General features: G+C 42.3%; 1 protein-coding gene across 1 annotated transcript in view; it reads left to right on the top strand.

The window, feature by feature from the left end:
• Positions 1 to 27,881, top strand: part of nampt1 (nicotinamide phosphoribosyltransferase 1) — a 57,305-nt gene that overhangs the window by 10,947 nt on the left and 18,477 nt on the right. Inside the window, exons 2-4 of the mRNA XM_056276644.1 lie at positions 11,687 to 11,843; positions 14,730 to 14,833; positions 17,563 to 17,691. Coding sequence (XP_056132619.1) covers positions 11,687 to 11,843; positions 14,730 to 14,833; positions 17,563 to 17,691 — 390 coding nt within the window. The remainder of the gene's footprint in view (positions 1 to 11,686; positions 11,844 to 14,729; positions 14,834 to 17,562; positions 17,692 to 27,881) is intronic.

Below are 27,881 nucleotides of genomic sequence, written 5' to 3'. Positions count from 1 at the left end.
TCCCCTTTAAAATGATACCAAAGACAATATTATAGAACATTGAAAAATGTCCTGACCATGAGGCTAAACCAGGATATGCACCAGCGTCTAAAATGCAATTTACTTTAGGGGGTGGTTAACTTCATGAGCTGATAACTGTGATACAGCTGCCACTCAGGAATGGTTATCATACCAAAATATCATCTACAGACATGGATCCTTTCAAAAATTATAAGTAAGTTTTGCCACCTTGAGTGTACCGAAATAGGAAATTTTGGGCTCTGGCCCATGGACTATTCCACAGTCCAATGGTGTTCTGCTGATGTCACTATGTGATAGAAGAACTATGACTAAGAAATGGAGAGTTGAGTTTCAATTTGGATTCTCTAACAATGGGGATCAGATCTTGTGTCTCCCGGAAAAGCACAGCAGCCGTTTTTACAACCATGCACTCGGTTGTTGTACCCTAGGACAGAAAAATTATCTTGGCGTGTCTCCGCTGAAGACCTTTTGGGTGACTCTGATATTGATGATGTTTTGTTCAAATCTAGCATTCAACTATACTTTGAACCAGAATACAGCACCGAAGAAATCCAATAGAGGAGGTTTCTGCTGGTATGTTGACCATACACACAACTAAAGTGAGGGAAGTAGGGAGTCGCCTGCTGCCAGAGCCACGGAGAACCATCAGTGACTGGTGGTGTTTGTGTGCAAACTATCCTGAGTGTCTCCAAAAACCGAGTCCCTGTTTTTCCATGTTTAGTTATTAAATAAATAAACCATACCTATGAAAGGTAATGAACCATCAGTAAGCAATATCTTGTCTATTTAAGTTGTACGTTACTTAATTTTTCAAGTGAGAAGTAGTGTTTGGGTGCATTACGCCTGTAGCAGTGGATCTAGATGGTTGAGTCCTTGCGCAATGCTTGCTGGTACATTTAATAACTGTGGGACAGGCTTACTGAACAGGGAAAAACTGGTTTCACTGTAAATGTGAGTTACACCCAAAGCAATTACAAGTTTTCATAGACACTACCGACCATCAGTACTTCCTGGATGTGCACATTATGAGCAGTGATATTTCTCTCTAAGGAGCAATGGATTAGATTATACCCAGAGACATCTGTGGTTCTGTTGTTGCTGCTCAAACTGGATTTTTTTTTCCTCCACTACACTTTGGTGCATTTGGGAAGCAAAGTATTCTTGGTGGCCAATTACAAGATGATATAAATGGCCGTTGCAGCTAGAAAAGCACTATATAACATGCAACTTGATTGATTGAAATGTAATTGATTACATTTTACAAGTAATCTGACCTGTTCTGGTGACCAGGAATGTGGCCCTTTTTGTCTTCCTTTTGGCAGTTGTTGCAATATCTCACAATTCACCACCTACTTTAACGATGTTGCAAGACATGCAAAGTTGGTGGGAACTACGGATGGGGTCAAGTGACTGATAAAGAGACAAACTTAAAGCTAGAATGCGGTAGTTTTACATATAAATGAATGTATGTGACATTCAAGCCCTTGCCAAATGCGTTCACGCAATGATGATTAAGCCTATCACCCACCAGGTAAATCTCTCTGTATTTCGCAGTATACTGGAATTTTAAATCTGCTGTCTGGGGCGACATTACTGCTCTGGTGCACTGGAAATGATGCATTTTACGTCAACCAGCAGTGAGTGATTGCTTCGCCAGAGCTGAACTTGTGTCTACTCCGTTGCCTACCAACACGGGATCGCCGGGTCGAATCCCCCTGGATCGGCAGAGACAGGGTGGAGCAGTGACCGGGACAGCTCAAAAAGAGCAGGCTAAATTGGCCAGATACAATTGGGGAGAAAATGGGGTGGGGGGGCTGAATTTGCATGTGACGAAAGCGTTTGCATGCAGCTTGATTGGCTTGCTTTCAAGGCTTTCTGCCAGAAAGCTTCTGGGCTTGGAACATGGATGTACATCCATGCTTGGAAACTATGGCAGAAAAACCTAAGACGTTTCTGAAGCTCCAGCGAAAAAAAAACTTGGCATTATGAGGAAGGATTAAAGTAAAAAAAAAGAAAAAGTTGACTGATGGCAAGGACCAAACACGGATAACCACTGGCATAGCTTTGCCTCGTTGGAAGAGCGCTGCAAGAAGAGAATTACTCTCACTGCCAGGAGGGGGAGACAACATTTCCGCACTGCAGGTTTAAAGCCATGGTCATTAATATAGCATTGCTTGTCTGTTTGCTGTTGTCAATTTCCCAGTCTGCAAATTAACCATTTTGGTTGCCAACTGTAGTGGAGGGCCTCACCACACTGAACCACTCAACTTGAGGAACCTCAATACTATATGAAAATCTAGTGGTCTTTTCCTTTTGGTTGGAGGGCTTCAGTCATCCCTATATTGTTGTGTGTGTGTGTGTGTGTGTGTGTGTGTGTGTGTGTGTGTGTGTGTGTGTGTGTGTGTGTGAGAGAGAGAGAGAGGGATAGTACTGTCTTAGTTTGAGGTTTTTTTTTTGTGGATCCCCCCCCCTCCCTTTTTTCTCCCCAATTGTGTCCGGCCAATTACCCCACTCACTGCTCCACTCCCTCTGCTGATCCGAACAGGGCTGCAGTCTACCAAATGCATCCTCCGATACATATGGAGTTGCCAGCCACTTCTTTTCACCTAACAGTGAGGCATTTCGCCAGGGGGATGTAGCGCATGGGAGGGTCATGCTATCCTCCTCCCCCCGAACAGGTGTCCCTGACCGACCAGAGGAGGCACTAGTGCAGCGACCAGGACACCTACCCACATCCAGCTTCCAAACCGGCAGGTACGGCCAATTGTGTCTGTAGGAATATCTGACCAAGCCGGAGGTAACATGGGGATTCAAACCAGGATCCCCGTGTTGGTAGGCAATGGAATAAACCGCTATGCTACCCGGACGCCTAGTTTGAGATTTTACTTCATTTCTGATGCATCAGTCATTTCTGTGGTCACTCAGATTGGATAAGAATATTGCCACCGCCACATAGACTTCCTCTGAAATCTTTGTATATACTATCTTCATTAATGTGTGGGAGATGAGTCTCAAATGTCTCAATGATTGCTTATTTTAGATTATTCAGTCAAAGAGAAGCTTCTTATTTTTAACTTTTGCTAATGTATCCCCCCCCCCCTTTTTTTTTCTCCCAAATTGTACTTGGCCAATTACCCCACTCTTTCGAGTCATCTTGGTCGCTGCAGCACCCCCTCTGCCGATCCGGGGAGGGCTTCACACTACCACAAGTCTCCTCCGATACATGTGGAGTCGACAGCCGTTTCTTTTCACCTGACAGTAAGGAGTTTCACCAGGGTGACGTAGCGCATGGGAGGATCACACGTTCCCCCTCCCCCCTGAACAGGAGCCCCGACCAACCAGAGGAGGTGCTAATGCAGCGACCAGGACACATACCCACATCCGGCTTCCCACCCGCAGACACGACCAATTGTGTCAGTAGGGACGCATGACCAAGTAGGAGACAACACAGGAACTCGATCCGGCGATCCCCATGTTGGTAGGCAACGGAATAGACTGCTACTCTACCCGGATGCTGCGTTAATGTGTTTTTTAAGTGTTTCCTGTGGGCTACTCGCAAACACAAAGTGGATATACAAACATACTTTGCCAGGAAATTGATTTATTTCATTTGATGAGGTGGTGAAGGATTAATAAAGTTGATCTAAATATTAATCACTGTATTGTTTAGTGGTGTGTTTCGAGTAAGCATGACACTCTAAAATGTAAATTTGAAAATTAAATCAAATTTTTCTTTTGGTCTAATTGTTCAAACTAATTTTGCTTTTTGATCATATAAATAATGGACGCTGTTAATGATGCACAATGTTGGATTTTTGCCGATATTTTCAAACTCATTTTGGCTGATTCCTAATATTGATTTATACACATCTTTTTTTATTTTATTGAAGAGAACAAGTCCTTTACTAGAGTTAACTTGTTACTCTTATTGTGATGGCCTACTTGTAGATACAAACAAAACATTTCCTTTGACTCCACCCTAAATGTATCCTTTTACAAATGTAGACATTCACTCATGGTTATATAACTAAAATGGAAGGAATCTTCTCTGTCGGTCTGTCTACAACTGGACGAACCGCGTCACTCTACCGTTACAACCCCCATTGTGGTCGGAAGGGGGATTACACCTGAACAGGCACTGCACTAGTCATGAGTGATGAATGCCTGGTTATCAAGAGCAATGATTTTGTTGTTAAGGGCTTTCACCTTTTGGGTGGTTGCGTTCTATATTTCTTAGTTTTGTCAAATGACTGAAGTAGAGGCTGCTGACAGGTCTTCGCGGGTGCCATTTTTTTTCTTGCTTACTTTTCAAAACTCTTTGTGGTGTTCAGGATGACGGCTCAGGATGAAAACTCTTCGTGGTGTTCAGGATGCATAATCAATTTGGTAGTGTTAAAGGAAATAGCAATTTTGTTATCTGTTTCAGATACTTCGAAATACTTCCATACAGCTGACATTGAAGCTTGTTGCTGGTGCTCATAATAAGTTTTTATCAGCTGATTCCGATTTCATGCCAATACCATCATGCATACATAGATGCTATAATTGTTATATTTGAAGTACACCGTTAGTCCTCAGGCTGGTTATTGTGTGTAAGTGGTGTATTCCGGATGGCACAGCTGAATACACTAGTGCACCATCACAGAGGTTTACGGTTCCTGTGTGGGGAGCTGATGAGGTTTATGTGCACCACTATGACAGTTAGCAACTGCTGTAGGTGGCTGGGCTCCTGTACGGCTGTGGGTCGGACTGGGGGAAGTGGTATGGAACCTCCCTGTGCGTTACATTCTGTTGGAGAAACCTGTAGCTGGTAGGTAAAAAAAAAAAAATGTTTCGCAACACCACGTGTATAGGACGATGGAAATTGTGGTCTGCAACCTCTCTGGCTACTATAGGGTTTGTGCAATGGTGGAGCCTTAAGAGAATGGGGACTCTGACATGCCAAATTTCCGGGTGGAGAATAGGAGAAATGTATTTTATTTGTAATAGGAAACCTTAGTTACTCAGGCAAACTGAAACCAAATAACCACATCCTGTTACAGGAAGCTCACAAAATGGATGCCTTAAAAGAGCAAAATTTCACAATAAGCCAGAGAGGAGGTTTCAATCAATCAGTCAGTCAAATCAAAATCTTACTTTATTCAGACACAAAGGTAGGTCCATATTAAAAACAACAAAGAAATACAACATAAAAATATAGCTAAAAACAGCAGTTCACAGGTCCACAATGATTAAGACCTATACAGACATTTGTTCCAATGTTTCCAGAAACTTCTCGTTTCTGGAAACATTGGAACAAATGTCTGTATAGGCCTTGTGTAGGCTCCGTTAAAACCATTATAATTACATTCTTAGAATCAATCGACAGATAAATTTGTACATAAAATTCCTAAACGCAGCATTTAAAGTGGGAACATTACTAGTCACAAACATATGACTTACACTTGTCCATCTTCGAAGCTTGAGCAAGATTCTAAATGCGTCCTTATATGCTAACTGCAGCTTTTTCATTTTTGCTTGGCTGTAATTGCACCACAAGTGGGTTGTATAGAGTGGAGTACAGTAGGCCCTAAAAAGAGCAGTTTTAACATCAACTGTACACATATGAAATTTGCGTGTCAGCATATTGGCTTGTGCATACAGTTTGCAACACTGGCACTTCACATCGTCGTCATCACATAGATCATTCCTGATGATGAGACCTAGATATCTTACTTTATTCATCACATTTAGTGCTTGGTTTGCCATGAAGAATGAGGGAACATTTTGCTTCTGATCCTCCTTGGTTTTAGCAATCATGACAACACTCTTTTTAGAGTTAAATTTAATGTCATGCTGCACACCATAACTTGAGCCGACTCTGAGTAGTTTCTGTAAGCCAGCACTATAAGGGGACAGTATGACTAAGTCATCGGCGCACATCAGATGGTTAATAAGACTATCCCCCACCATAAAGCCAGTCTTCCACTCTTTTAACCTTTTGGAAAGATAATCCATATACACAATGAAGAGTACAGGTGACAGTATTCTACCTTGTCTGACCCCATTGGTCACTGGGAAGGATGCAGATATACTCTTACCCCATCTAACTTGCATGGTTTGATATGAATACCAAAAATGCAAGATCCTTATCAAATAAGAGGGGACCCCTCGCTCTTGTAGTTTAACAAACAATTTACCATGATTAACTTGGTCAAAAGCGTTTGATGCATCCAGGAAACACATAAATACTGTAGTGTTACGTCTTCTATGTTTACTTACAACTTCCTTCAGTGCATATACAGTGCATCCGGAAAGTATTCACACCCCTTCACTTTCCCCACATTTTGTTATGTTACAGCCTTATTCCAAAATGGATTAAATTCCTTTTTTTTTCTCTCATCAATCTACACACAATACCCCATAATGACAAAGTGAAAAAGGTTTTGTAGACATTTTTGCAAATTTATTAAAAATAAAAAACTGAAATATCGCATTTTGGAATAAGGCAGTAACATAAAAAAATTTCGGGAAAGTGAAGGGGTGTGAATACTTTCCGGATGCACTGTATGCACAAATCTGTGCCATGTTCATTTTTAAAGCCAAATTGATTGGCAGTCATTGATATATACTCTTGAAGCCTGTCCAAGAGAATTCGTTCAAATACTTTGGAAAGTATGCTAGCCAGAGCAATTGGGCTATAATTTTCTATGCTGGATATTTTACCGGTTTTGTCTTTGATTACTTGCACTAGTAAGACAGACAACATAGGGTCAGGTAGGATGCCATGCATTAACAATCCAGAAAAACACATAGCAAGTAACACTGAGATTCTGTGGCTAGCATACTTCAGATGTTCTGCTGTTTATGGATGTTGTGAGGGAGGACATGCAGGTGGCTGGTGTGACAGAGGAAGATGCAGAGGACAGGAAGAAATGGAAATGGACTAGCCGCTGTGGCGATACCTAACGGGAGCAGCCGAAAATAGTAGTAGTCGTAGTGAATCGAAAAAAGTGTTAAACTGTTACTAACTTTGAATGTAGCTACGTCAAAGGAAATCTCCCTGAATATAAAATCGCGTACATGATGGGCTCAATTGAACCTGGGGCAAAGACGAAGAGGACTTGTAGAAGACACCCTCAACCTTGTTAACCAGAGATGTGTAACCTACTTTAACCACCTAACTCAAGCTCTAAACATCAGGGCCAGAGCTGAGGAGATTATGAATCCAACCAGTGATACCAAAAGACACCCTGACTAACCGTATACTTTGATATTGACCCATAGTGATGGTAGACAGGTGTACATCTTAACTGAAACCAACTTGCTAAAACCCATATCATAGTGGGTTCCCATGGAAGATTCTCCTCTACCTGGAGATCCATATGAATTTACCTATGCTATCTATGTTGTCTATACATCCTGACATCAATCAATAAATAAAATGCTTTGGCAAAAAATAATAATGGGTATTAAGCATGTCCAATCATTTCATTTGGCCCAAAAGAACAAAAAGCATTGAACAGGAAGTAGAGTAAGGAAGGAAGGAAGTGGATATTCCCCCAGTGCTCCAGAGCCGTTCACAACTGGGCATGCAACACCTGTGTAGGAGCAACTCAACTGTGCCAAGTGTCAAGCATGGGGAAGATTGGTACAAAAAACCCAATCAAATTAAGCAAGTGAAGCAAATTTTCAACTATGAGTGTTGTATGGCCTGCTACAGCTGGAGATATACCAGCCCTAGTATAACTCCAGCCCTGAGGCAGGTCTTGGTGTGGAAGAAAGTGGTTGATGAGTTGCCTGGTGTACTTTTTATAGCCAACCTGTTCCGACGAGGACTATCAGCCCTGATGCTTATGATGCCCCAAGAGAAAGATTTGCCAAAAAGCAAGAGATTGAGGGTGTGGTTCCAAAACCTCAGTCCATCATAATGTAGCTGACATCAGAGTCTAGGACTCATTCTCCTCCCAGAGCAACAGTAAATTAGCAATTGTTAACTCAAAACAAAAACTAGCATCAAACAGAGAGGGAGGATCTGAAAGAGATTGGATTCCAAAAAATGAACAAAAAAAGATTACTTCTTTAGCAGACGCAGAACTAGGTTTTCTGAGGTACTGCTTTGTGTCATGGTACTAAACGCTGTCCAGGCACCATCTATCTCGCATAATTTCAGACATAACTGCTGGATGTGATGAGAATATACATTGTGATAATTGCTACAGTTGTCTTTTATCATGAGGAGAGAGAGGAGAGGGAATAAACCCTTGATGGGAATTATCAATGCATTCCTCATCTGTTTATTTGTTAAAAACATTGGACAAGGAAGGGGTCTGAATAAAATTTAATTCTATTTGTGTTTACCTTAAGTTCATGTACTCACATGTTGCCTGGACTTTTTTCAGTGAAAAACTAAAATATATTGTATATGGATTTATCTAAATGAAAGACATTAGTCCTGGCTGAAATGTCAACACTTAACAGTAGAACCATTAGGATTTTCCTAAAAATCAACGTATAGACACTTGCAGAAATAAGCCCTATCACTTAATGACCCACTAGACATGTGTGGTGGTGTCTGTATCTGCACAGACCCAGTCCTCTGTATTTTCTTATTTTGTTGTGTGTGGGACGTTTCTAGGCGTTAACCTTTGGGCAGCGGGTCTCAATAAAAATGTAGGGACCAGGTGCCAGCTCGAGATCGTAAGTGCGCATCCAAGAGGAAGTTACGACAATGGCAGACCCAGTCCAAAAAAGACACAAATATAGTGAGGCGAAATGTCACGCGGACAAAGCTCTTTCCAAAACGAGGGTGAATCTGGGGTTGGCTTTCACCCGCTGGCGAGCACTGAAGGAGAGGATGGGAATGATGAGCGACACGGAGTTAGCCTGTACACTGGGATGTGTTCTGGTAAATGTGGTCAGGGGGCGTGTCCTTCTGGTGTCGTTGAGCTGGGGGGAGGGGCCAACTTTGTTCTTTACAAACCGCAACCAACAAATCCTACTCATTCTACCTTAAGTGCAAATACAATATTCACATTTTCTGTTATAAATATGCCAGTATTGCACCCCTGCGGGTTGAGCTCTGCCAAAGTGGTACAGTCCCGAATGTTTTTTGTGCCCAAGTACTTTTGTCCACTGACATTTTGTACTTGCAAAAACCATGCATACAGAAAATGTGATTATTACTGCCCCCACTGATCAGAGAGCTGGTCTAATCTCAACCAACTGCTCCCCCTTTCTTGTCTCCATTAAGGGCTGTGCATGCTTCAAATGAACTAGAGCTCTTGACATGACATCTAACAACATCAGACTGCAAAGTCATTATATACCTTTTCTGAAAGGCTAAAGTCAAACGTGGACTGCGATGCTATCTGTCGGGGTGGGGTGGGGAATTATACACCAGAAGTAGTTGTTCGTACAGGAAGTAGTTGGTGGTGGTAACGAGGCATTTCTTTGTTTTTGCCTGAGTGTGGTTCTGTTTACTTTCATGTGAACAAAGCTGTAGCTACACTACCGTTCAAAAGTTTGGGATCACCCAAACAATTTCGTGTTTTCCATGAAAAGTCACACTTATTCACCACCATATGTTGTGAAATGAATAGAAAATAGAGTCAAGACATTGACAAGGTTAGAAATAATGATTTGTATTTGAAATAAGATTTTTTTTACATCAAACTTTGCTTTCGTCAAAGAATCCTCCATTTACAGCAATTACAGCATTGCAGACCTTTGGCATTCTAGCTGTTAATTTGTTGAGGTAATCTGGAGAAATTGCACCCCACGCTTCCAGAAGCAGCTCCCACAAGTTGGATTGGTTGGATGGGCACTTCTTTGAGCAGATTGAGTTTCTGGAGCATCACATTTGTGGGGTCAATTAAACGCTCAAAATGGCCAGAAAAAGAGAACTTTCATCTGAAACTCGACAGTCTATTCTTGTTCTTAGAAATGAAGGCTATTCCATGCGAGAAATTGCTAAGAAATTGAAGATTTCCTACACCGGTGTGTACTACTCCCTTCAGAGGACAGCACAAACAGGCTCTAACCAGAGTAGAAAAAGAAGTGGGAGGCCGCGTTGCACAACTGAGCAAGAAGATAAGTACATTAGAGTCTCTAGTTTGAGAAACAGACGCCTCACAGGTCCCCAACTGGCATCTTCATTAAATAGTACCTGTTAGAGCCTGTTTGTGCTGTCCTCTGAAGGGAGTAGTACACACCGGTGTAGGAAATCTTCAATTTCTTAGCAATTTCTCGCATGGAATAGCCTTCATTTCTAAGAACAAGAATAGACTGTCGAGTTTCAGATGAAAGTTCTCTTTTTCTGGCCATTTTGAGCGTTTAATTGACCCCACAAATGTGATGCTCCAGAAACTCAATCTGCTCAAAGAAGTGCCCATCCAACCAATCCAACTTGTGGGAGCTGCTTCTGGAAGCGTGGGGTGCAATTTCTCCAGTTTACCTCAACAAATTAACAGCTAGAATGCCAAAGGTCTGCAATGCTGTAATTGCTGCAAATGGAGGATTCTTTGACGAAAGCAAAGTTTGATGTAAAAAAAATCTTATTTCAAATACAAATCATTATTTCTAACCTTGTCAATGTCTTGACTCTATTTTCTATTCATTTCACAACATATGGTGGTGAATAAGTGTGACTTTTCATGGAAAACACGAAATTGTTTGGGTGATCCCAAACTTTTGAACGGTAGTGTAGGTATATATGCAAACTACTGTCATGTCTGTTTTGTGGCATGTAGAGCTGTACAGTGTATGTAATGATTAATGTCATATTAGTGTACTCTTACATAGTAAATATATCACAAAGGGCTGCGATATCAAAACAGTCAAGATTCATACAGCTGGAAAGTTGATAAAGCAAAGGAAAAGAGCAATGCTTAGTGACTAATAGTAATTGATGAGCTATTAGCATTGTGACTCAAGCTGATCGCAGATAGTCGGTGGTGACAGAAAGTTGGCGTCTTTACATTTAACGTGTTTCTGTTAAGATAATGGATGCACGTGAGAAGGTATCTTTTATTTTCCTCATCTCTCTCAACCTGCATTTTAGAAACTTTCACCAGCCTGTTGTTAGCCTGTGCAGGACAACAGGTTATGAAACCATTACTCAAGTATTGTCGTACGGTTCTCCTCTACCCCTCTTCTGTTTTCAAAATTTTGCAATCATTGTGCTAATGAGTAAATTGAGTGGCTTGTAAGTGATTTTCAGTATCAGTGGTGAAGAAAGGAGGGGCAGAGAATGTCATCACAAAATGTTAAAAAACACGAGAAAAATCTCTGCAGTCTGCTTGTATAATAGAATATGAATATTGGCCAAGAGGTATTTAGAAGACACTGAACTAATAACCATTAAGGCAAGGCAACTTTATTTATATAGCACATTTTATACACAAGGCAGACTCAATTAAGTGACCCTGAACCAAAAAAAAAAGTTTTCTTGAAGACACGTACTCGAGGCCTGGCCTGAGGCATAGCTATCTAAAAGGAGGCCTTCATTAACTTTGTGGTCAGACAGGTTATAGCGTAATAGCCTCTCATGCATATCCTTGTAATATTCTGTTCTATCGTCTTATCATTTTAAAACATAATTGTGTAGTCCAGCCCAATTTCATTCTATTCAGTTCTGATTATAAATGCCTTTACTAATTGTCACTCTCTGTTCTGTCTTCTACAGGTAACACATTACAAGCAGTATCCCCCCAATACGAGTAAAGTGTACTCCTATTTTGAGTGCCGTGAGAAGAGGACAGACACCACCAAAAACAGAAAAGTCAAATATGACAAAACTGTCTTCTATGGCCTACAGTACATCCTCCACAAATACCTAAAAGGTAAGGCGTGCCACAATCACACACACTCGCAATCACAATGCAACATTTTTGTTTTGTTAAAAAAAGGATTTTGGATTATATAATTTGAATACAAACTTTAGGGGTACTGTCTTGTTTCTTAAACTATGGGTGCAATAAACTGGCTAGCCTGCCAGCCAAGTAGCCGAGCCATATAGAGTCTGTTGTGATATTTTAGTGATCCCTGGAGTAGGGCTTGTTGAATTTTTTTCATTGAAATTAAATAAGGATATTGTCAAGTTCTGCTACACAATTTAAAAAAAAAAACAAAAAACAAAAAAACAACAGAAACTGGAATAAAGACTGAATATACACCATAGTGTCATTATTGTTGGTGTTGTTCAATTATTAGAAAATATGGATTTAAAACAAATCTTAGATTCATAGAAAGTCTAAAAGTGCCTTTTTTAAAGACACTGACTTGGCTAGCCTGATCTCATCAACCACACAATAGAGATGAAGAGAGAAAGCGTTTACCAGGGCAAGAGAGAGTGCATCTCCCCTTGCTCTATAAGAGGATTTCATGGTGAGGTAGCAGAGGTGCAGGGAAAACAGAAACTGGGATAAAAGGGAGAGAGAAGACAAAAGGAACAGCTGCTCTTTCACCATCTCAGGAAGAAAGGCCAGCTGCCTGCAGAGCGTCTCTCCGAGCTGAAAGATTAGGCTAACTATGAAAGATGCAATTAGCAATATAGTAGTTTACTACTTTTATACTAGCCATACTAGTAGTATAGTATGTGGCTTTACAGCCACCAGAAGACACTCAAGTAGCAGAGGCAGGACTGTCATCGTCAGACACGACGGACAACCTTAAGCTAAGTTAACTAGTAGTATACAAGTATTTGTGCATCTAAGAGGCATAGTCTCACGTGACTGGAATGAGTTTTACCTGTAGATGGCATGTGTGTAAGAACTTTCTTGATATGATGGAACATTTAGGATACCTTGTAGTTGCATAGTTTTGTTAAATAGAGCCAGTCGTATAAAATGTTAGATGTAAAATAAGTGACTTAAATCTAATGAGTTGGTCTGCCAAAGAGCCAGTAATGGGACAGCAGTGGTGTTTCAGTTAAGGTTGCTAAACTGCAGTCACTGCTTGTGCCTTTGATATACAGCTGGCAGTCTCCTCAGCCTTAATGCTGTACCAACAGGCTGAATGCACATTGGGCTATGGCTAAAAACTAAAAAGTGCCTATTGGATTTTTCCAGCTGAATCATTCTTCATGAGAAACTCATTGTTGGAGTAGTCCACTATGAAATCTAACATGGGCTGTGCTGGTTGAATATGACAAATTGCATCATAGTTTTTATACTTGGGTGTAGGTTTGCATTGTCAATCATTGTTAGAACAAGGATGTGAACGAAGGAAAAGTGAAGCAGGGATCTCAATTAGGCAACACAGCCATGTAACATGTTTGACCAGTTTGAGATGGGTGGGAGACTGGTGTGCGGAGAATTCCAGAACAAGTTCATATTCATAATTCTGCAGCTGGTTAACTGCATCCCCATGCCCACTCAAACCAGCTGAAATGCTTTTACCCATAAAGTCTACTGGGGCTTTTATAGCTATATTTCCTGCTCTGAGACATTCGATCTCTGGAAATGCTTATTTTGTTTTCGCTTTTTCCTACTGAATGATTTTTTTAAATTTTTTGGTAGTTTGTAGAGTCCTTCACCAAAACTAACATAGTGCCAAAACTATGGAACTTAATGGCTAATGTAGAGATGTTTCCTTGTGACATGCTTTCTGTTTACAGAAAAATAATCAAATCAATTTTGAGGTTGCCATGGTTTCCCATTACATTGGAACAAATCTTCTCTATAGTTGCAATATGCACGACTCCTTCTACTCAGTAACCCTATTCATTCTAGACTAGAAATTAGCCAAACGTGAGATGATACAAGTAGCCGGTTGGCTACTGTGTGTCTGTGTTCTCAGGGCAAAATTGATGATTCTTAAATTAAGAGTAGGAATTTTCCATTTGTGCTAATCTCACATAACAGTAAATTTCCACTGTGCTTCTTTGACCTTAAGGCCAAGTAGAAGCCATCTTTCTCTGAGAACAGATAGTCTGAGACAACAACTGCCTGATACCTAACAAGCTGTTGAACATAAATCAGAGAGCCTGGTCAGGGACGAAACCTCACCTCACCCTGAACTTGTCCACTCAAAGCATATCTGTGTACTCATGCCAAATATAAAAGTGAACTGAAGACAAACATTGGGGCTCATTCTTTTTAGGGAGGTGAACCCATATGCATATGTGTGGTTGAGTAAAGCTTTATGAAAAGACAGCTTGCTGTAAGAACTGGGTTCTTATTCTCACCAACGTTGTTGGCAAAATTGCCACGACAGTGTCTTTTTGTCTGTGTATGTGTATGTGTTGTTTCACTGTGTGGACAAAGACGCCTTGTCAGCGTGTGACAGACGCCCCTAATTCAATAACCACAGTGGACAGTAGAGGAGCATTCCAATGGTCCCTCTGTCTCAATTTGTCCCAATCAGTGTGTTTCTCTTTGTTTTTGTTCTCCCTGTCATTTCTGTCTTGCCGTTTCCTCTCAAACCTTCTCTCTTTCATCTCTCTTGGTGTATCTAAGGCTGCCTTTCTCTCTTTTTCTTTGTCCATTATATCTTGATATTAATCTAACTCTACTGCTGTTATTTTGATCATTTACTCCTCTCTGTTTCCTTTCTCCCAACCTCCTCCTTCCTCGCCATCTCTTCTCTCCATTTTTTATCCCTGTCGTCTTCCATTTCTCTTCATTCTCTCCATGTTCTCCCTCCCTATTTATGTCTTCTCATACCCTCTCACTCTCTGTCATGTACTCTCCTTCTTACTCCTTCTCCATTCCCTTCCTTGTCCCCAGGGAAGGTAGTGACTCCAGAGAAGATCCAGGAGGCAAAGGAGGTGTACCGAGAACATTTCCAAGATGACGTCTTCAATGAGAAGGGCTGGAACTACATTCTAGATGTAATGTAGAGCTCGCTCTCTCTATCTTTGTGTCTGTATGTCTCTGTGTTTCTCTCTCTCTTTCTCTCTCTCTCTGAGCACACAGGCATGTATTTACCTTCATGCATAAAGATGAGTTAACAAACACATACACAGCATTAACTAGAAGAGTGCACTCAGTAGAGGGCAGATCCCTGCCAAGTGTATCTCCCCTTCTCCGGTGTTAGGACTTGGTGACAAACCACCCCTTTTTTCACCTACTGGGAGAAGGGAAACTACGGAGGCACTGCCCACATATCTCTCCTACTCAGGTGCTTGGACTCAGGCGAAAAACCAGCTGAGGAGTTAGCACTGAATTGCGGTATAAAACAGGTTTTTCCAGAGGTATTGAATCACCACAAACATGACAGCTTCTTGATCATACTGTCATAACTGTACACAAAAAAACCACAATGTTGACAGGCCCAGTAGTATGAGATTAGCAGCGGACAGATACATGTACACACGGACAGAAAATTTTGTTTTTTCCTGCCATTATAAGGCTTTATGCAGCACACAAGTCGATTGAACAGGAAATATGGGGGAGGGGGGGTTAATATGCAGTGCTCAAGCTAAAACAAAAATCTACTTCATTAAAACGTTTTGCCTGTCAGTCTGTGACAGTGCAGCCTCCTTGGCGGACCCTCACACAAATGTAACCAATAAGAACTTGTACTTTACCAAAGAAAAGATTTGCTATGTGGCCATTTTGGTCTAACCCTAACCCAGCTTTATTTTCATAATATAATAAAGCTGGGTAAACCATTTACGGTCATGCATGCGCGACTCACATGTACAGGTGACTCAGATCGGGCAGCGACAAGAATATGCAACATTTCCTGTTTTGACTGCAACCTAGAGGAGGTTGTTCCTTTTATAATTTTCGCATTTTTTTGGATTATCAAAATTCTTTTAATAACTTTTGATCATGTCGCTGCCCGATGTGAGTCACACATGCGCACCGTTGACTTAGATTGGGCAGCGACAGAGAGCAGCATTGGTTGGGCGAGCTAGAGAGTGAATGAAGCAGTGATAACGAAGACAAACGTTTTTCTAAGGCTTTTAATCACCGCAAACACAAGAGGTCCAGTAGTTTGCAAGATTAGCTGCGGACAAACACACACATGTGACCAAACGCAAAATCCCCTCCAGGCCTGGTAGCGATAACAAAAGGAACATTTTCTAGGAAATGTCATCAATAAAAAAATCTAGGAAGTAAACTTAGGTATGCACACACACCACTTTCTCACAGATTGGTCTTGCAATCAGATATTTGATGTGGGAGTGAGTTGCACATCTTTAAAGCAACCTTTGGTAATTATTTTTAGAAAGGACGGTGTCCCGTGGTCACGTTTTTTACGAACTACGACACAGAATTAGCATCGCCAGCCAGACGATTGTCATGGGTACTTCCCACTGCAAGAGACATCTGGCCTTTCCTCCCCCTGAGAGCAATTTGAGGTGAGGGGCATTATCATCTTAATGCCCAAACCAGTCGAAATGATGACATATAAGCGTGTTTCTTGTCACAGAAATCTTCCCATGTTGAAATGCTTTGGTCTTTCTTAACTTCCTGAAGATGGCGTCCAGCAGTGTCCAGCTTGTAGCTCATTCCCCTTGTCTTGTAGTCAGTGTTACAAAACACAAGAGAACGACTTATAAAACCTGAATCTGTTTTATTTCTACAGAACCAGGCACTTGACTTGATGCATTACTCACTGTGACAATCTTCTTTGTTAAAAATTTGGTCTGTGTGTGTAAGAAATAGTAAGACAGGTTGGCGTTAAAAAAGAAAAGATTTTCCACCTGTTTATGTAGAAGCTAGTATGTTTACAAGAGCACAAAGAATAAAATAAATTGATAATGCAATAGATAAAATAATGGAAAATCCCTCAGTACGCTTGATTACGTGGTTGGTTGTTGGTTTGGTTTCTCTCCCTGAGGTTCTTTTTTTTTTTCCCCGTTTAAGTTTTTTATTTTTTATTTTTTTAGGGAGTTGTTCCTTATCCGATGCGAGGGTCTAAGGACAAGATGTTGTATTGCTGTAAAGCCCCCTGAGGCAACTTTTTAATTTGTGATATTGGGCTATACAAGTCAAATTGACTTGACATATCGTAGGTCTATTTATTCCCTTTTGGTTATGACATAGTTCAAGACATGGCTACATCAACACATTGTCACAGTTAAAATGTGCAGATGTGCTATATTGTGCACCACACCTATTTCTGTCCTGTGGATCAGGTGGAATTTGACCATCTGCTTTGTGGTAGGGCCCACTTCGACCCTGCTGCAGTAAGCGATACCAGATTTGTGCATCCAAAGGAGTTGAATCAAGTGCAACTGGACTTGGTATATATCCGTGAAGACGTTTCGCCTCTCATCCAAGAGGCTTCCTCAGTTCGTGCTTTTCCGACTAGATGAAGCTAGTCTGACTGGCTGGTGATGAGACTCGCAGTGTTGCAGTTGCAACATTTGTCTGGATTGCAGGGCTATTTCTTTGGCTTATTATTTTTTTAAGTTCACAGAAGAAGTTGTTCATTGGTATTGCTCAGCTTCTAGCAAGGATAACACCTGAGAGGGATCTAAAGAGGTTGCCTGCTCCATTCTCCTTTTGAAGCACAAGATGATTGAGTGCTAAACATAGTCAAAGAACTGTGACAGTATCACTTTGATGGAGGGTAATTTATGTGTTTGTGTCTCTTCATTCACAGAAATACAGTGGCCACCTTCCCATAGAGATCAAGGCAGTACCAGAAGGGAGTGTGATTCCACGAGGAAATGTTCTGTTCACGGTGGAGAGCACAGACCCTGAATGCTACTGGCTCACCAACTGGGTAGAGGTAAGATAGCGGTACTTCATATTTACTGATGCAGTCCTGCTGCTACACATCAAAAGTGTTGAGGGGAATGGGGCAATTTCTAGTGGGTCCTGGCACGATAAAAATCTCTATTGTGTTTTAGTAAAATCACTGTTTATTTCCTGTGTTGAAAATGTCAAATGTCCTTTGTGTAGGGGGGGAAAAAAGGTTTTTATCTCTTGGATTTAAATTCTGATGTTCACTGAATCCTCTTAAAATTGACAATTTCCAGGAGTCTGCACACCAGATAATGCTCCCATGAACACTTAATGGTATAAAACCAAGTGACATTTAAGCTCTCTTTTCTTTTGAGTGTTTAAGCGCTTAAATGCTCGAAAGGGTTTTCGTATGTTCTTCTGTCCAGCACCTAGTCTTTATCGTTTGGATGTGCGTACTTTTGTGGACTTTTTGTATCCTTTTAAAATGGCCCTCTATAAAAGCAATGATTCAGTCATCAGCAAAATTAATACAAACCTTGACTGCATGTTGATTGCTTTTTTTTCTGTAATTTTATTTGTGTATTACCGCTGTGTCATAAAAGCAGGAAATGTCCTCTTCATTCGTGCCAAAAAAGTCATCTTAACTGCTCTAAAATAATTGTATCTTTGCTTAAATTATTTAAATCACTGCCCAGAGATAAGTTGTTGCAAAGGAGGAGGCAGCTAGTTAACCCTCATGTTGCCTCCAAAAATTCCACAAAGAGCAGGTCAGGAGCTAATCAAGTTTCCCCAAATACTTGGTCTGCATCCTTTTTCCCTGCTCCATAACTTAAATGACAAACTAATTTACAACATGACTAGGCAGAATCAACACCTTGCTTTGCTAATGTTCTTTTCTCTAAAGCCTTTTCGTTATGGGAGCTGGTCTAGATTTTAGTTTGCTAGCTACAGAGGTTATTGTAAATTCAAGCCCTTGGGAGCAATCAAAGGGTCAAGTACATTTTGAAAATAACTGCACTGTTCAGTGACTAACATGGTTGGTACGCTAATTTGATTGTGATACATTGGAAAGAACAGTGAGCATGGTTTCGGTTTGTAGTAACCCAACCTTCCAAGGACTCTTACATTCCATAGATGTCAAAGGCAAAGTAATCTAAAAGCAACTGAAAAAAAAAAAATTTAAATTGAGTTTGAGGTTATCCAACAGATTTAAGTTGCTGAGAGTTAGCACTGGTGATTGCTTTAATGTTACAAATCGGTCCATTAAGGCTGCTAGGTTAATACATTTTAATTTTAACAATTTGAAGCAGGCCAGCAGGAGTTACATTTCAACGGTAACCTTCTCCACCTTGCATCTTGGATGATGAGTGATTCGAGTTGGTGTTCCACAGATCTAACCAACATAGCCTTATGAGACACATCCCCACGTCATGTGGAAGTATATTTTTTAAAAACATACTCCTAGAGGCTGTTTACACCTGGCAATAAAATGCGTCTTGGGTGATCTGATCACAAGTGGACAGCTCTAAGTATGATAGTTCACACCTGGCATTAAAATGCGTTTCGAGTGACCACATCTGACTGGATCTAAATTTACCGCTCTAAACGCAAATAAACACATATATTGCTGTGGTAGGGGTTTGATGTCTAGCCCCGGCTGCAAGCGGAGAGCAGAAGGCAGCATGGCTCGCAGGAGAGCAGACGTGACAGGGAGGTGTGTCAGACTAACAACCTGTCCCCTATATACAGTGAAGTGGGGTCCTGGGTCAGACAGCAAAAAGGAGAGCCACACGCTCTGAAAGGAGAGAGTGGGGAAACTGCTCCGGCACCAGAGTGCACCGGCCCATGCGAGTAAACAAATGAAAGCGATTATTAAATAATAAGCGTGTGTTAATCGCTTAAACAGTGTCCGTCTTCATCTTGAACCCTCCCCGTGGCATGGACGTGTCACAATCATGTAAATAAACACACATGGAAATACGATGAGAGAGGAGTCGAAGCAACGGGCATTTAACAAAATGAGACATCCTTGCTCACTTGAGCCTCATATTAATGCACCGTCAATTAGTATGACGTATTTCACATCTGTAAGTTATTACTAACAATTCTGTCAAATTATGTTGTCACACAATATTTGAAGTGCTCTTAAAGAAGTACAATAAATCACAACATAACTGCACTTTTCTTTTATTTCCATTCCAAGCACAACAGGATTTTAAATAGTGCTGTGTAAGTAAACATTATTCTGATGTAGATCTGTCTGAAAGCCTTCAGACGTCTGACCTGATATTGTATTTAAGAAAGTCTATTGTGGGTAAATAATTTAACATTATTACAATGGCATGGACGAAGCAAATGCATGTCACGCCAGATACACTAACAATCTGATGAGGAATATTAACTGAGTGTCTGGGAGCGTCAGGCTCCGATTGTTTGCCTCCTTTAATTTTGTGCTCAGAATACACAGCAAAAGTTAAAACTCATTCTTAAAACTCGTTATCTGGGAAAATGTAAATGTCTTAACTGCTAGAGTTTGTATTTTCTCAACCCGAACCTTTTCAAGCTCAGCCCAATCACATCGGTTCAGGGTCACGTTGTTTAATTATTCCAGTGGATAAATGAACATGATCATGAAGTTGAACGTGAATGTACAAGCAGGTGAGGACTCTTCCACAGTTGTGGGTCTGATGTGTGTCAGAAATTACAGATGAGGTTAAAAAAAAAAAACTAAGCAGGCTTGGTTGAGTGCCTAGTCAAAGTTAAGTTAGCTAGTTGCAAGTTAGCTAGTTGGTCCTTCAGTGCAGCCTGGGACACGTGCATTTACACTTCAAATGCGATGTGGATGAATTCGTCCCAGGCCACCTCTGATTGTGACCTGAGCGATTGGATCTGAAGACTCATTGAGGATGCATTGGGTGCATTCACACCTGTACTTAGAGCTGTCCAATTGTGAATGGATCACCCAAGAGGCATGTTAATACATGCCTCTTGGGTGATCCAGCCAGGGTGATCCAGCCAGATGTAAACAGCCTCCTAGATAAAGTCCGGTGTCACTCACAACACTTAACTGTTTATACTCGAGCTGCTTAAAGATGGGGTGTGCCATTCAACAGAGCTGTACACTGATGAGCCAAAACATTATGACCACCTGCCTAATATGCTGTTGGCCCTCCATGTAATGCCAACACAGCATCGATCCGCCAAGGCATGGACTCTACAAGACCCCTAGAGGTGTCCTGTGGTTATCCGGCACCAAAACATTAGCAGCAGATCCTTCAAGTCTTGTAAGTTGCGAGGTGGAGCCACCGTGGATCGGAACTTGTTGGTCCAGCACATCCCACAGATGCTCAATCGGATTGAGATCTGGAAAATTTGAAGGCCAGGGTAACACCTTGAACACTTAATCATGTTCCTCAAACCATCCCTGGACAATGTGTAGAGTGTGTCAGGGCGCATTATCCTACTGAAAGAGGACACTGCCATCAGGGAATATTATTGCCATGAAGGGGTGTACCTGGTCTGCAATGTTGTTTAGGTTGTTGGCACGTGTCAAATTGACGTCCACATGAATGATCTGACCCAGGGTTAACCAGCAGAACATTGCCCAGAGCATCACGCTAACTCCACCGGCTTGTTGTCTTCCCACGGTGCATCCTGGTGCCATCACTTCCCCAGGTAAACAACGCACACGTGCATAGCCAGCCACGTGATCTTAAAGAAAATGGGACTCATTGGACCAGTTGACCTTCTTTCACTTTTCAAAGGTCCAGTTCCAATGCTCATGTGCCCATCATAGGCACTTTCAATGGTGGACAGGGGTCATCATGGGCACTCTGACTGGTCTGCTGCTTTGTAGCCCCACTTACAATTGGGTGCGATGCACTGTGCATTGTGACACATTCCTTCCATAACCATCATTAACATTTTCTGTGACTTTTGCCACAGTAGACCTTGATCAGTTCAGACCAGAGGGTATAGCCTTCATTGCCCTCGCGCATTGATGAGGCTTGGGCACTTAACACCCTGGTTTAGGTTTGTGGTTTGTCCCTCCTCGGACCACTGCTACTGTTGATAGATCCTCACCACTCCTTTTTTTTTTTTGATCCCCCCCACCCCTTTCTCCCCAATTGTATCCATCCAATTACCCCGCTCTCCCGAGCCATCCCGGTCGCTGCTCCACCCCCTCTGCCGATCCGGTGAGGGCTGCAGACTACCACGTCTCCTCAAATAAATGTGGAGTCGCCAGCCGCTTCTTTTCACCAGACAGTGAGGAGTTTCACCAGGGGGACGTAGCGCGTGGGAGGATCACACTATTCCCCTAAGTCCCCCCCCCCCCCCACACAAAGAAACGCCCCGACCGGCCAGAGGAGGCGCTAGTGCGGCAACCAGGACACAGCCACGTCCGGCTTCCCACCTGCAGACACGGCCAATTGTATCTGTAGAGATGCGCGACCAAGCCGGGGGTAACACGGGGTACTCACTACTCCTGACTGGGAACACCCCACAAGCCTTGCCAGTTCAGAGATGCTCAGACCCAGTCGTCTGTCCATAACAATTTGGCCCTTGTCAAAGTTGCTCGGGTCTTTATTCCTGCCCAATTCTCCTGCATCCAACACGGTGACTACAAGAACTGATTGTTCACTTACCATGCAATCTACTCAGACCTTGACATGTGCCCTTGTTTGGAGATGATCAACGTTATGTTCACTTGTGAGTTGTCATAATGTTTTGGCTCATCAGTGTATTAGAAGTCAGTGGTGACTCAAGTCATTTACCATTTAACCATTATGCATTTAACCCAACAATTCGACTCTAACACATTACAATTTCTGATTACAACTGAACCATCCTGTATCTTAAGCCATTGTCATTTGTTGTTTTTTATATTGTGAGCTCGTTTACTACTTAGGGCGACACGGTGGCACAGTGGTTAGCGCGGTCGCCTCACAGCGAGAAGGTCCTGGGTTCGAGCCCCGGGGTAGTCCAACCTTGGTGGGTCATCCCAGGTCGTCCTCCGTGTGGAGTTTGCATGTTTTTCCTGTGTCTGCGTGAGTTTCCTCTGGGGGCTTCGGTTTCCTCCCACAGTCCAAAGACATGTAAGTCAGTTGAATTGGCCATACTACACTGCTCAAAAAAATAAAGGGAACACATAAGCAATGCAATATAGCTCCAAGTCAATCACACTTTTGAGATATCAACCTGTCCAGTTAGGAAGCAACACTGATTTGTGAATCAATTTCACCTGTTGGTAAATTGTCTAATTTCCACCAGGTGGAAATTAGACAATTTGCAAGACAACCCCTATAACAGGAATGGATTTGCAGGTGGTGGCCACAGACCATTTTCCTGTCCTCATCTTTTCTGGCCGATCTTTGGTTAGTTTTTCATTTTGCTAGTGCCCTCACCACTAGAGGTGGCATGAGGCGGTATCTGCAACCTACAGAAGTTGCTCAGGTAGTGCAGCTCATCCAGGATGGCACATCAATGCGTGCTGTGGCAAGAAGATTTGTTGTGTCTCCCAGCACAGTGTCCAGAGCATGGAGGAGGTACCAGGAGACAGGCCAGTACACCAGGAGACGTGGAGGGGGCCGCAGGAGGACAACAACCCCGCAGCAGGACCGCTATCTGGTCCTTTGTGCAAGGAGGAACAGGAGGAGCACTGCCGGAGCCCTACAAAACGACCTTCAACAGGCCACTAATGTGCAGGTTTCTGCTCAAACAGTGAGAAACAGAATGCATGAGGATGGTATGAGGGCCCGACGTCCACAATTGGGGCCTGTGCTCACAGCCCAACACCGTGCAGCCCGATTGACCTTTGCCAGAGAACATCTTGGTTGGCAGATTCGCCATTGGCGCCCTGTGCTCTTCACGGGATGAGATCCTCAGACCCATTGTCAGACCATATGCTGGTGCAGTGGGCCCTGGGTTCCTGCTCATGCATGACAATGCTCGTCCTCATGTGGCCAGAGTGTGTCAGCAGTTCCTGTATGTTGAGGGCATTGATGCTATGGACCTGCCTGCACGTTCCCCAGACCTGAATCCAATCGAGCACCTCTGGGACATCATGTCTCGTACCATCCGCCAACGCGATGTTGCACCACAGACTGTCCAGGAGTTGACCGATGCCCTTATCCAGGTCTGGGAGGAGATCCCTCAGGAGACCATCCGTCGTCTCATCAGGAGCATGCCCAGACGTTGTAAGGAGTGCATACAGGCACATGGAGGCCACACACACTACTGAGCCTTTTTTTGAATCGTCTTGAAGAATTTCCACAGAAGTTGGATCAGCCTATGTTCTCATTTTCCACTTTGATTTTGAGTATGATTCTGAATCCAGACCTTAATGGGCTAATGATTTTGATTTCCATTGATCATTCTTAGGTTATTTTGCTCTAAACACATTCCTCTGTCTAATAAATAATGATTTTCAGCTGAAATATTTCATTCATCGAGGTCTATATTGTGTTTTTAGGTGTTCCCTTTATTTTTTTTAGCAGTGTAAATTGTACCTAGGTATGAATGGGTTTGTGTGTGTGTCAGCCCTGTGATGGCCTGGCGGCCTGTCCAGGGTGTCTCCCCGCCTGCCGCCCAATGACTGCTGGAATAGGCTCCAGCATTCCCCATGACCCTGAGAGCAGGATATGCAGTTCAGATAATGGATGGATTTACTATTTACTTGAGAGACCTACCCTGCTGGAAACACTAAGAGCAATGACTTGGCAAAACTTAATTCAGTTACCATGAGCTGTATCATTGCTCTCTGTCCCTTTCTTCTTCCTCTGCACATCGCTCTGTCTCCCATTCTCTATCTCCCCCTCCCTTTTCTCTCCATCCCTTTCTCTCACCCCCTTGCTCTCAGTCATGCTCTCACTCTTACTTTTTCTGTGGAAAATTCATGAACCATTTTTTAGATGAATCCAGAGTTCTTCGAAGTTGTGCAACATTTCAAAGAATAATCAGAATACTTTGAGTGTTGATTTCTGGTGAGCATTTCAAGATGGTGGCATAGATCTAAAATTCTCCCAGTCATCCATCCATCCATTGTCCAAACTGCTTATCCTGCTCTCAGGCTCGTAGGGATGCTGGAGCCTACCCCCCCCCCCAAAAAAAAACACCAAAACACAAATATTGCTCTTACAAGAAACTATAATGACTAGAATGAGTGGAATTAGAAGCAAGGAAACTTACGGGAGAAAACTAAGACTACGACAAGGGAAAAGAAAAAAACAGCGTGGGAAGGATGGAATAGGTGACAGTGTGGGAGGACTTGACTACCACTACAGCTATCCAAAACCTAGGCAGAGTTATACAAAACCTGAAAACTGAACTCAAGCAGGAATTAATGGACTTCAAAAACAATTTCAGAAATGACAAGCAGAACAACGGGTGGAGGAAACAGAGACAGCTAACACTGAGTTAAGGGACGCTCTGCTTTATTCTCTCAGACAACAGAGACTCTTTCAAGCCAAAGTAACAGACCTAGAAGTAAGATCGCACCTTAATAACGTCTGCACATACGGCATTAAAGGGAAATTTTGCTGCTTTTAATGTGGATGTCCAATCAGTGTTGAGCACAAATATAGTCAATTGAAGCAATAAATTCCTCAGCATGTGCTATATTAACCAAGAAATCCAAGTTCTCCTGGTCACAGACCCCTGCCGACAGTGCCTATATGTACCAGAATGTCTGTATGCATGCTCAATAATCTAGGTAAGAAAATCACAGGAAGTTGAATCAGTTCATCTGGACACAAAGTTTATTGAGAGAGAAACGTTTCATAACTCATCTAAGTGACCTCTTCAGTCTCAACTGACTGCAGGTATCCCCACCCTTATAAATAATACAGTGGTATAACTACTGAAAACAAGGATTGGTTTCATATGCAAATTGCTGTGACCATTAACCTAGAGTTTCAATGTACCAGGATGCATTGCGCATGAACCTCTTGACACCCAAACCCCAAATCCTTCCAAAGCCTGCCCAGCTCATGGAGGTGGGCTTTTCTGGCATCTTAAAATCTTTGCTCTTATAACAGCTTGAAAATCATCTAAAAGAACTGGAAAGGCAACACGGCAAGAATCAGAACTCCCAAATGGTGAATTGAAATTGAAGAAGTTAGAAATCAGATTTTGGACATTTATAAAGAAGAATTAGAGAAAAAAAATATAAATTTCTAAAACAATCATACTATGAGGTAGATCCTAAAGCTACAAAATTACTAGCAGTGTGGGTAGCGTATCAGTCTCTTCCATTGCCTACCGACACGGGGGTTCGCCGGTTCATGAGCTAGCAGTTAGCTGTATGGGCTAGCTAACTGCTAGCCCATGCAGACCGGCAGTTCCGATAACACCGAGGGCGGTCTGGCAGCGGTCTCACCTGGCGTTGACTAGTGTTTTTGATGTCCTCGGGTGGAGTGCGGGGAGGTGTGTCGAGGGTGTCTGGCTCGGAGAGCTGGTACTGGATCAGCTGGGAGAGCTTGGTCTGCTTCATCCAGTGGGCCCAAAGTCCACAGCCCCTGTCTGGAACTGCGCCTGAAGAGGAAACGCCAAGGGCGGTCTGACAGGACGCAGAAGTGGGGCAGGCTAAGCTTAACTGCTAGCCCATGCAGACCAGCAGTTCTGACAGTCATCCTGGCTGGCGTTCGTTCCCTTGGACTGTGATTTTTTTTTTTTTTTTTTGTAGTTTGGATATATGTGTTAGTTTGGATATGTGTGTTCTTGTAGTTTTTGGATGTGTTTTTGTGTTTGTGTTGCACTGCTGTGGGCTGGGGGAAACGGTATTTTGTTTCATTTCATGTATGCAAGTACATGAAATGAAATGACGAAGTGTTCCTGATTCCTGAAATGTTGGCTTGGATCACATGTAAATAATAAATCTGATTGTTAGCCCCATGCCCCTCTCCTTTTACTTTTCCTTCCTGTCTCTGCATGCCTCAGTTTGAGTTTCACTTTCACCCTTTCTCCTTGTCTCTCACTGTCCTCTCATCTAGCAAATCTTCCATTTCCATATATGCCAAATGGGGATTAGTAATTAGGACATTAACACACAGACAAAAACATGCACAGTCATTCTTCACAGCTGATATCAACACGCATTAACACACCCAGCCACACACCCGGAGTCATTCTTCATGCCTGTTATAAAATTAGATGTTGCTCCTGGTGTCCTTGGACTGAGGGACGCTATGTGATTGGGTCAACCTAACACTCTCTCATTCCTTATCTCTCCCATTATGTTCTAGGACATTGACAGGGAAAGATGTGTGTGTGTGTGCGTGCGTGCACGTCTGTATGTTCTCTTCTCCCTAGCGTTGTTCACTATCACACGACGATCCCATAGATTGCATAACATCATGTCTAATAAATTCAGTAATTTAATTGTAAGACAGTGTCGTAAATGGTTAACAATGGTGAACTGGTCTGGGCTGACAGATGTGTGTAAGATATAGGACCGACACTGCTCTAGTGACTATAAATCTGTCTGTGGACATCTGCTTTATTTCTGTAGCATGTAACTTGCCTTAATCACAGCTGCACAAGTCTGCCAAATGATAGTAATGTGTTATATTACAAGTAATATTTTACAAGACAAATGTCAACACAGAGATAAAATTGAGACAGTGTGACCTTGCTGAGCAGAATGCACATCTCTGTGCATGTCTGTCTTTCTGTCTGTTTCCGTCTGTGTTGCTTGTGTGTGTGCATGTGGTCTCGAGTGCATGTGTTCGTGTGCACAGATGTGAGCCGTGCTGACAGTCACATGAGTGAATTATGGCTTACGTTAAAAGTCTGTGGAGGCATGTGACCTGGTCAGGGTTATATGGTGGCCATGTCTATCTGAACCAACCGACCAACCCTCCACACACAGATACACACATACACTATATATACTACACCTCACTTATTTGGTATATCAGTATATACTAATTCAGTATCATGAATGAAGGAGAGACAAAAAAAAAAGTGATTTGAGGTTTACTGATGCGTTTAGTTGTGTGTTTGTTAATATTATTTTCCCTCCAGTTTAAGCACTGTGTGGTGGACACTTGCCTGCCAGTCATTTCTGTGCGTAGGTGGTTGTCTAATTGCCATTGAACCATACATCCTGGCGTTTTCATTTTGGTGGAGGTCAGCTATGCTGGGTCTCTGTTCCTCACACTGTCCTTGAAGCTTAATATAAATACCAAACACAAAACAAACACCAACACGCACCCACACAGACACGCACACACC

Source organism: Lampris incognitus, chromosome 3, assembly GCF_029633865.1.
Source record: "Lampris incognitus isolate fLamInc1 chromosome 3, fLamInc1.hap2, whole genome shotgun sequence".
In the NCBI taxonomy this organism is placed as follows: domain Eukaryota; kingdom Metazoa; phylum Chordata; class Actinopteri; order Lampriformes; family Lampridae; genus Lampris; species Lampris incognitus.
This window is presented reverse-complemented; position numbering and strand designations above follow the sequence as displayed.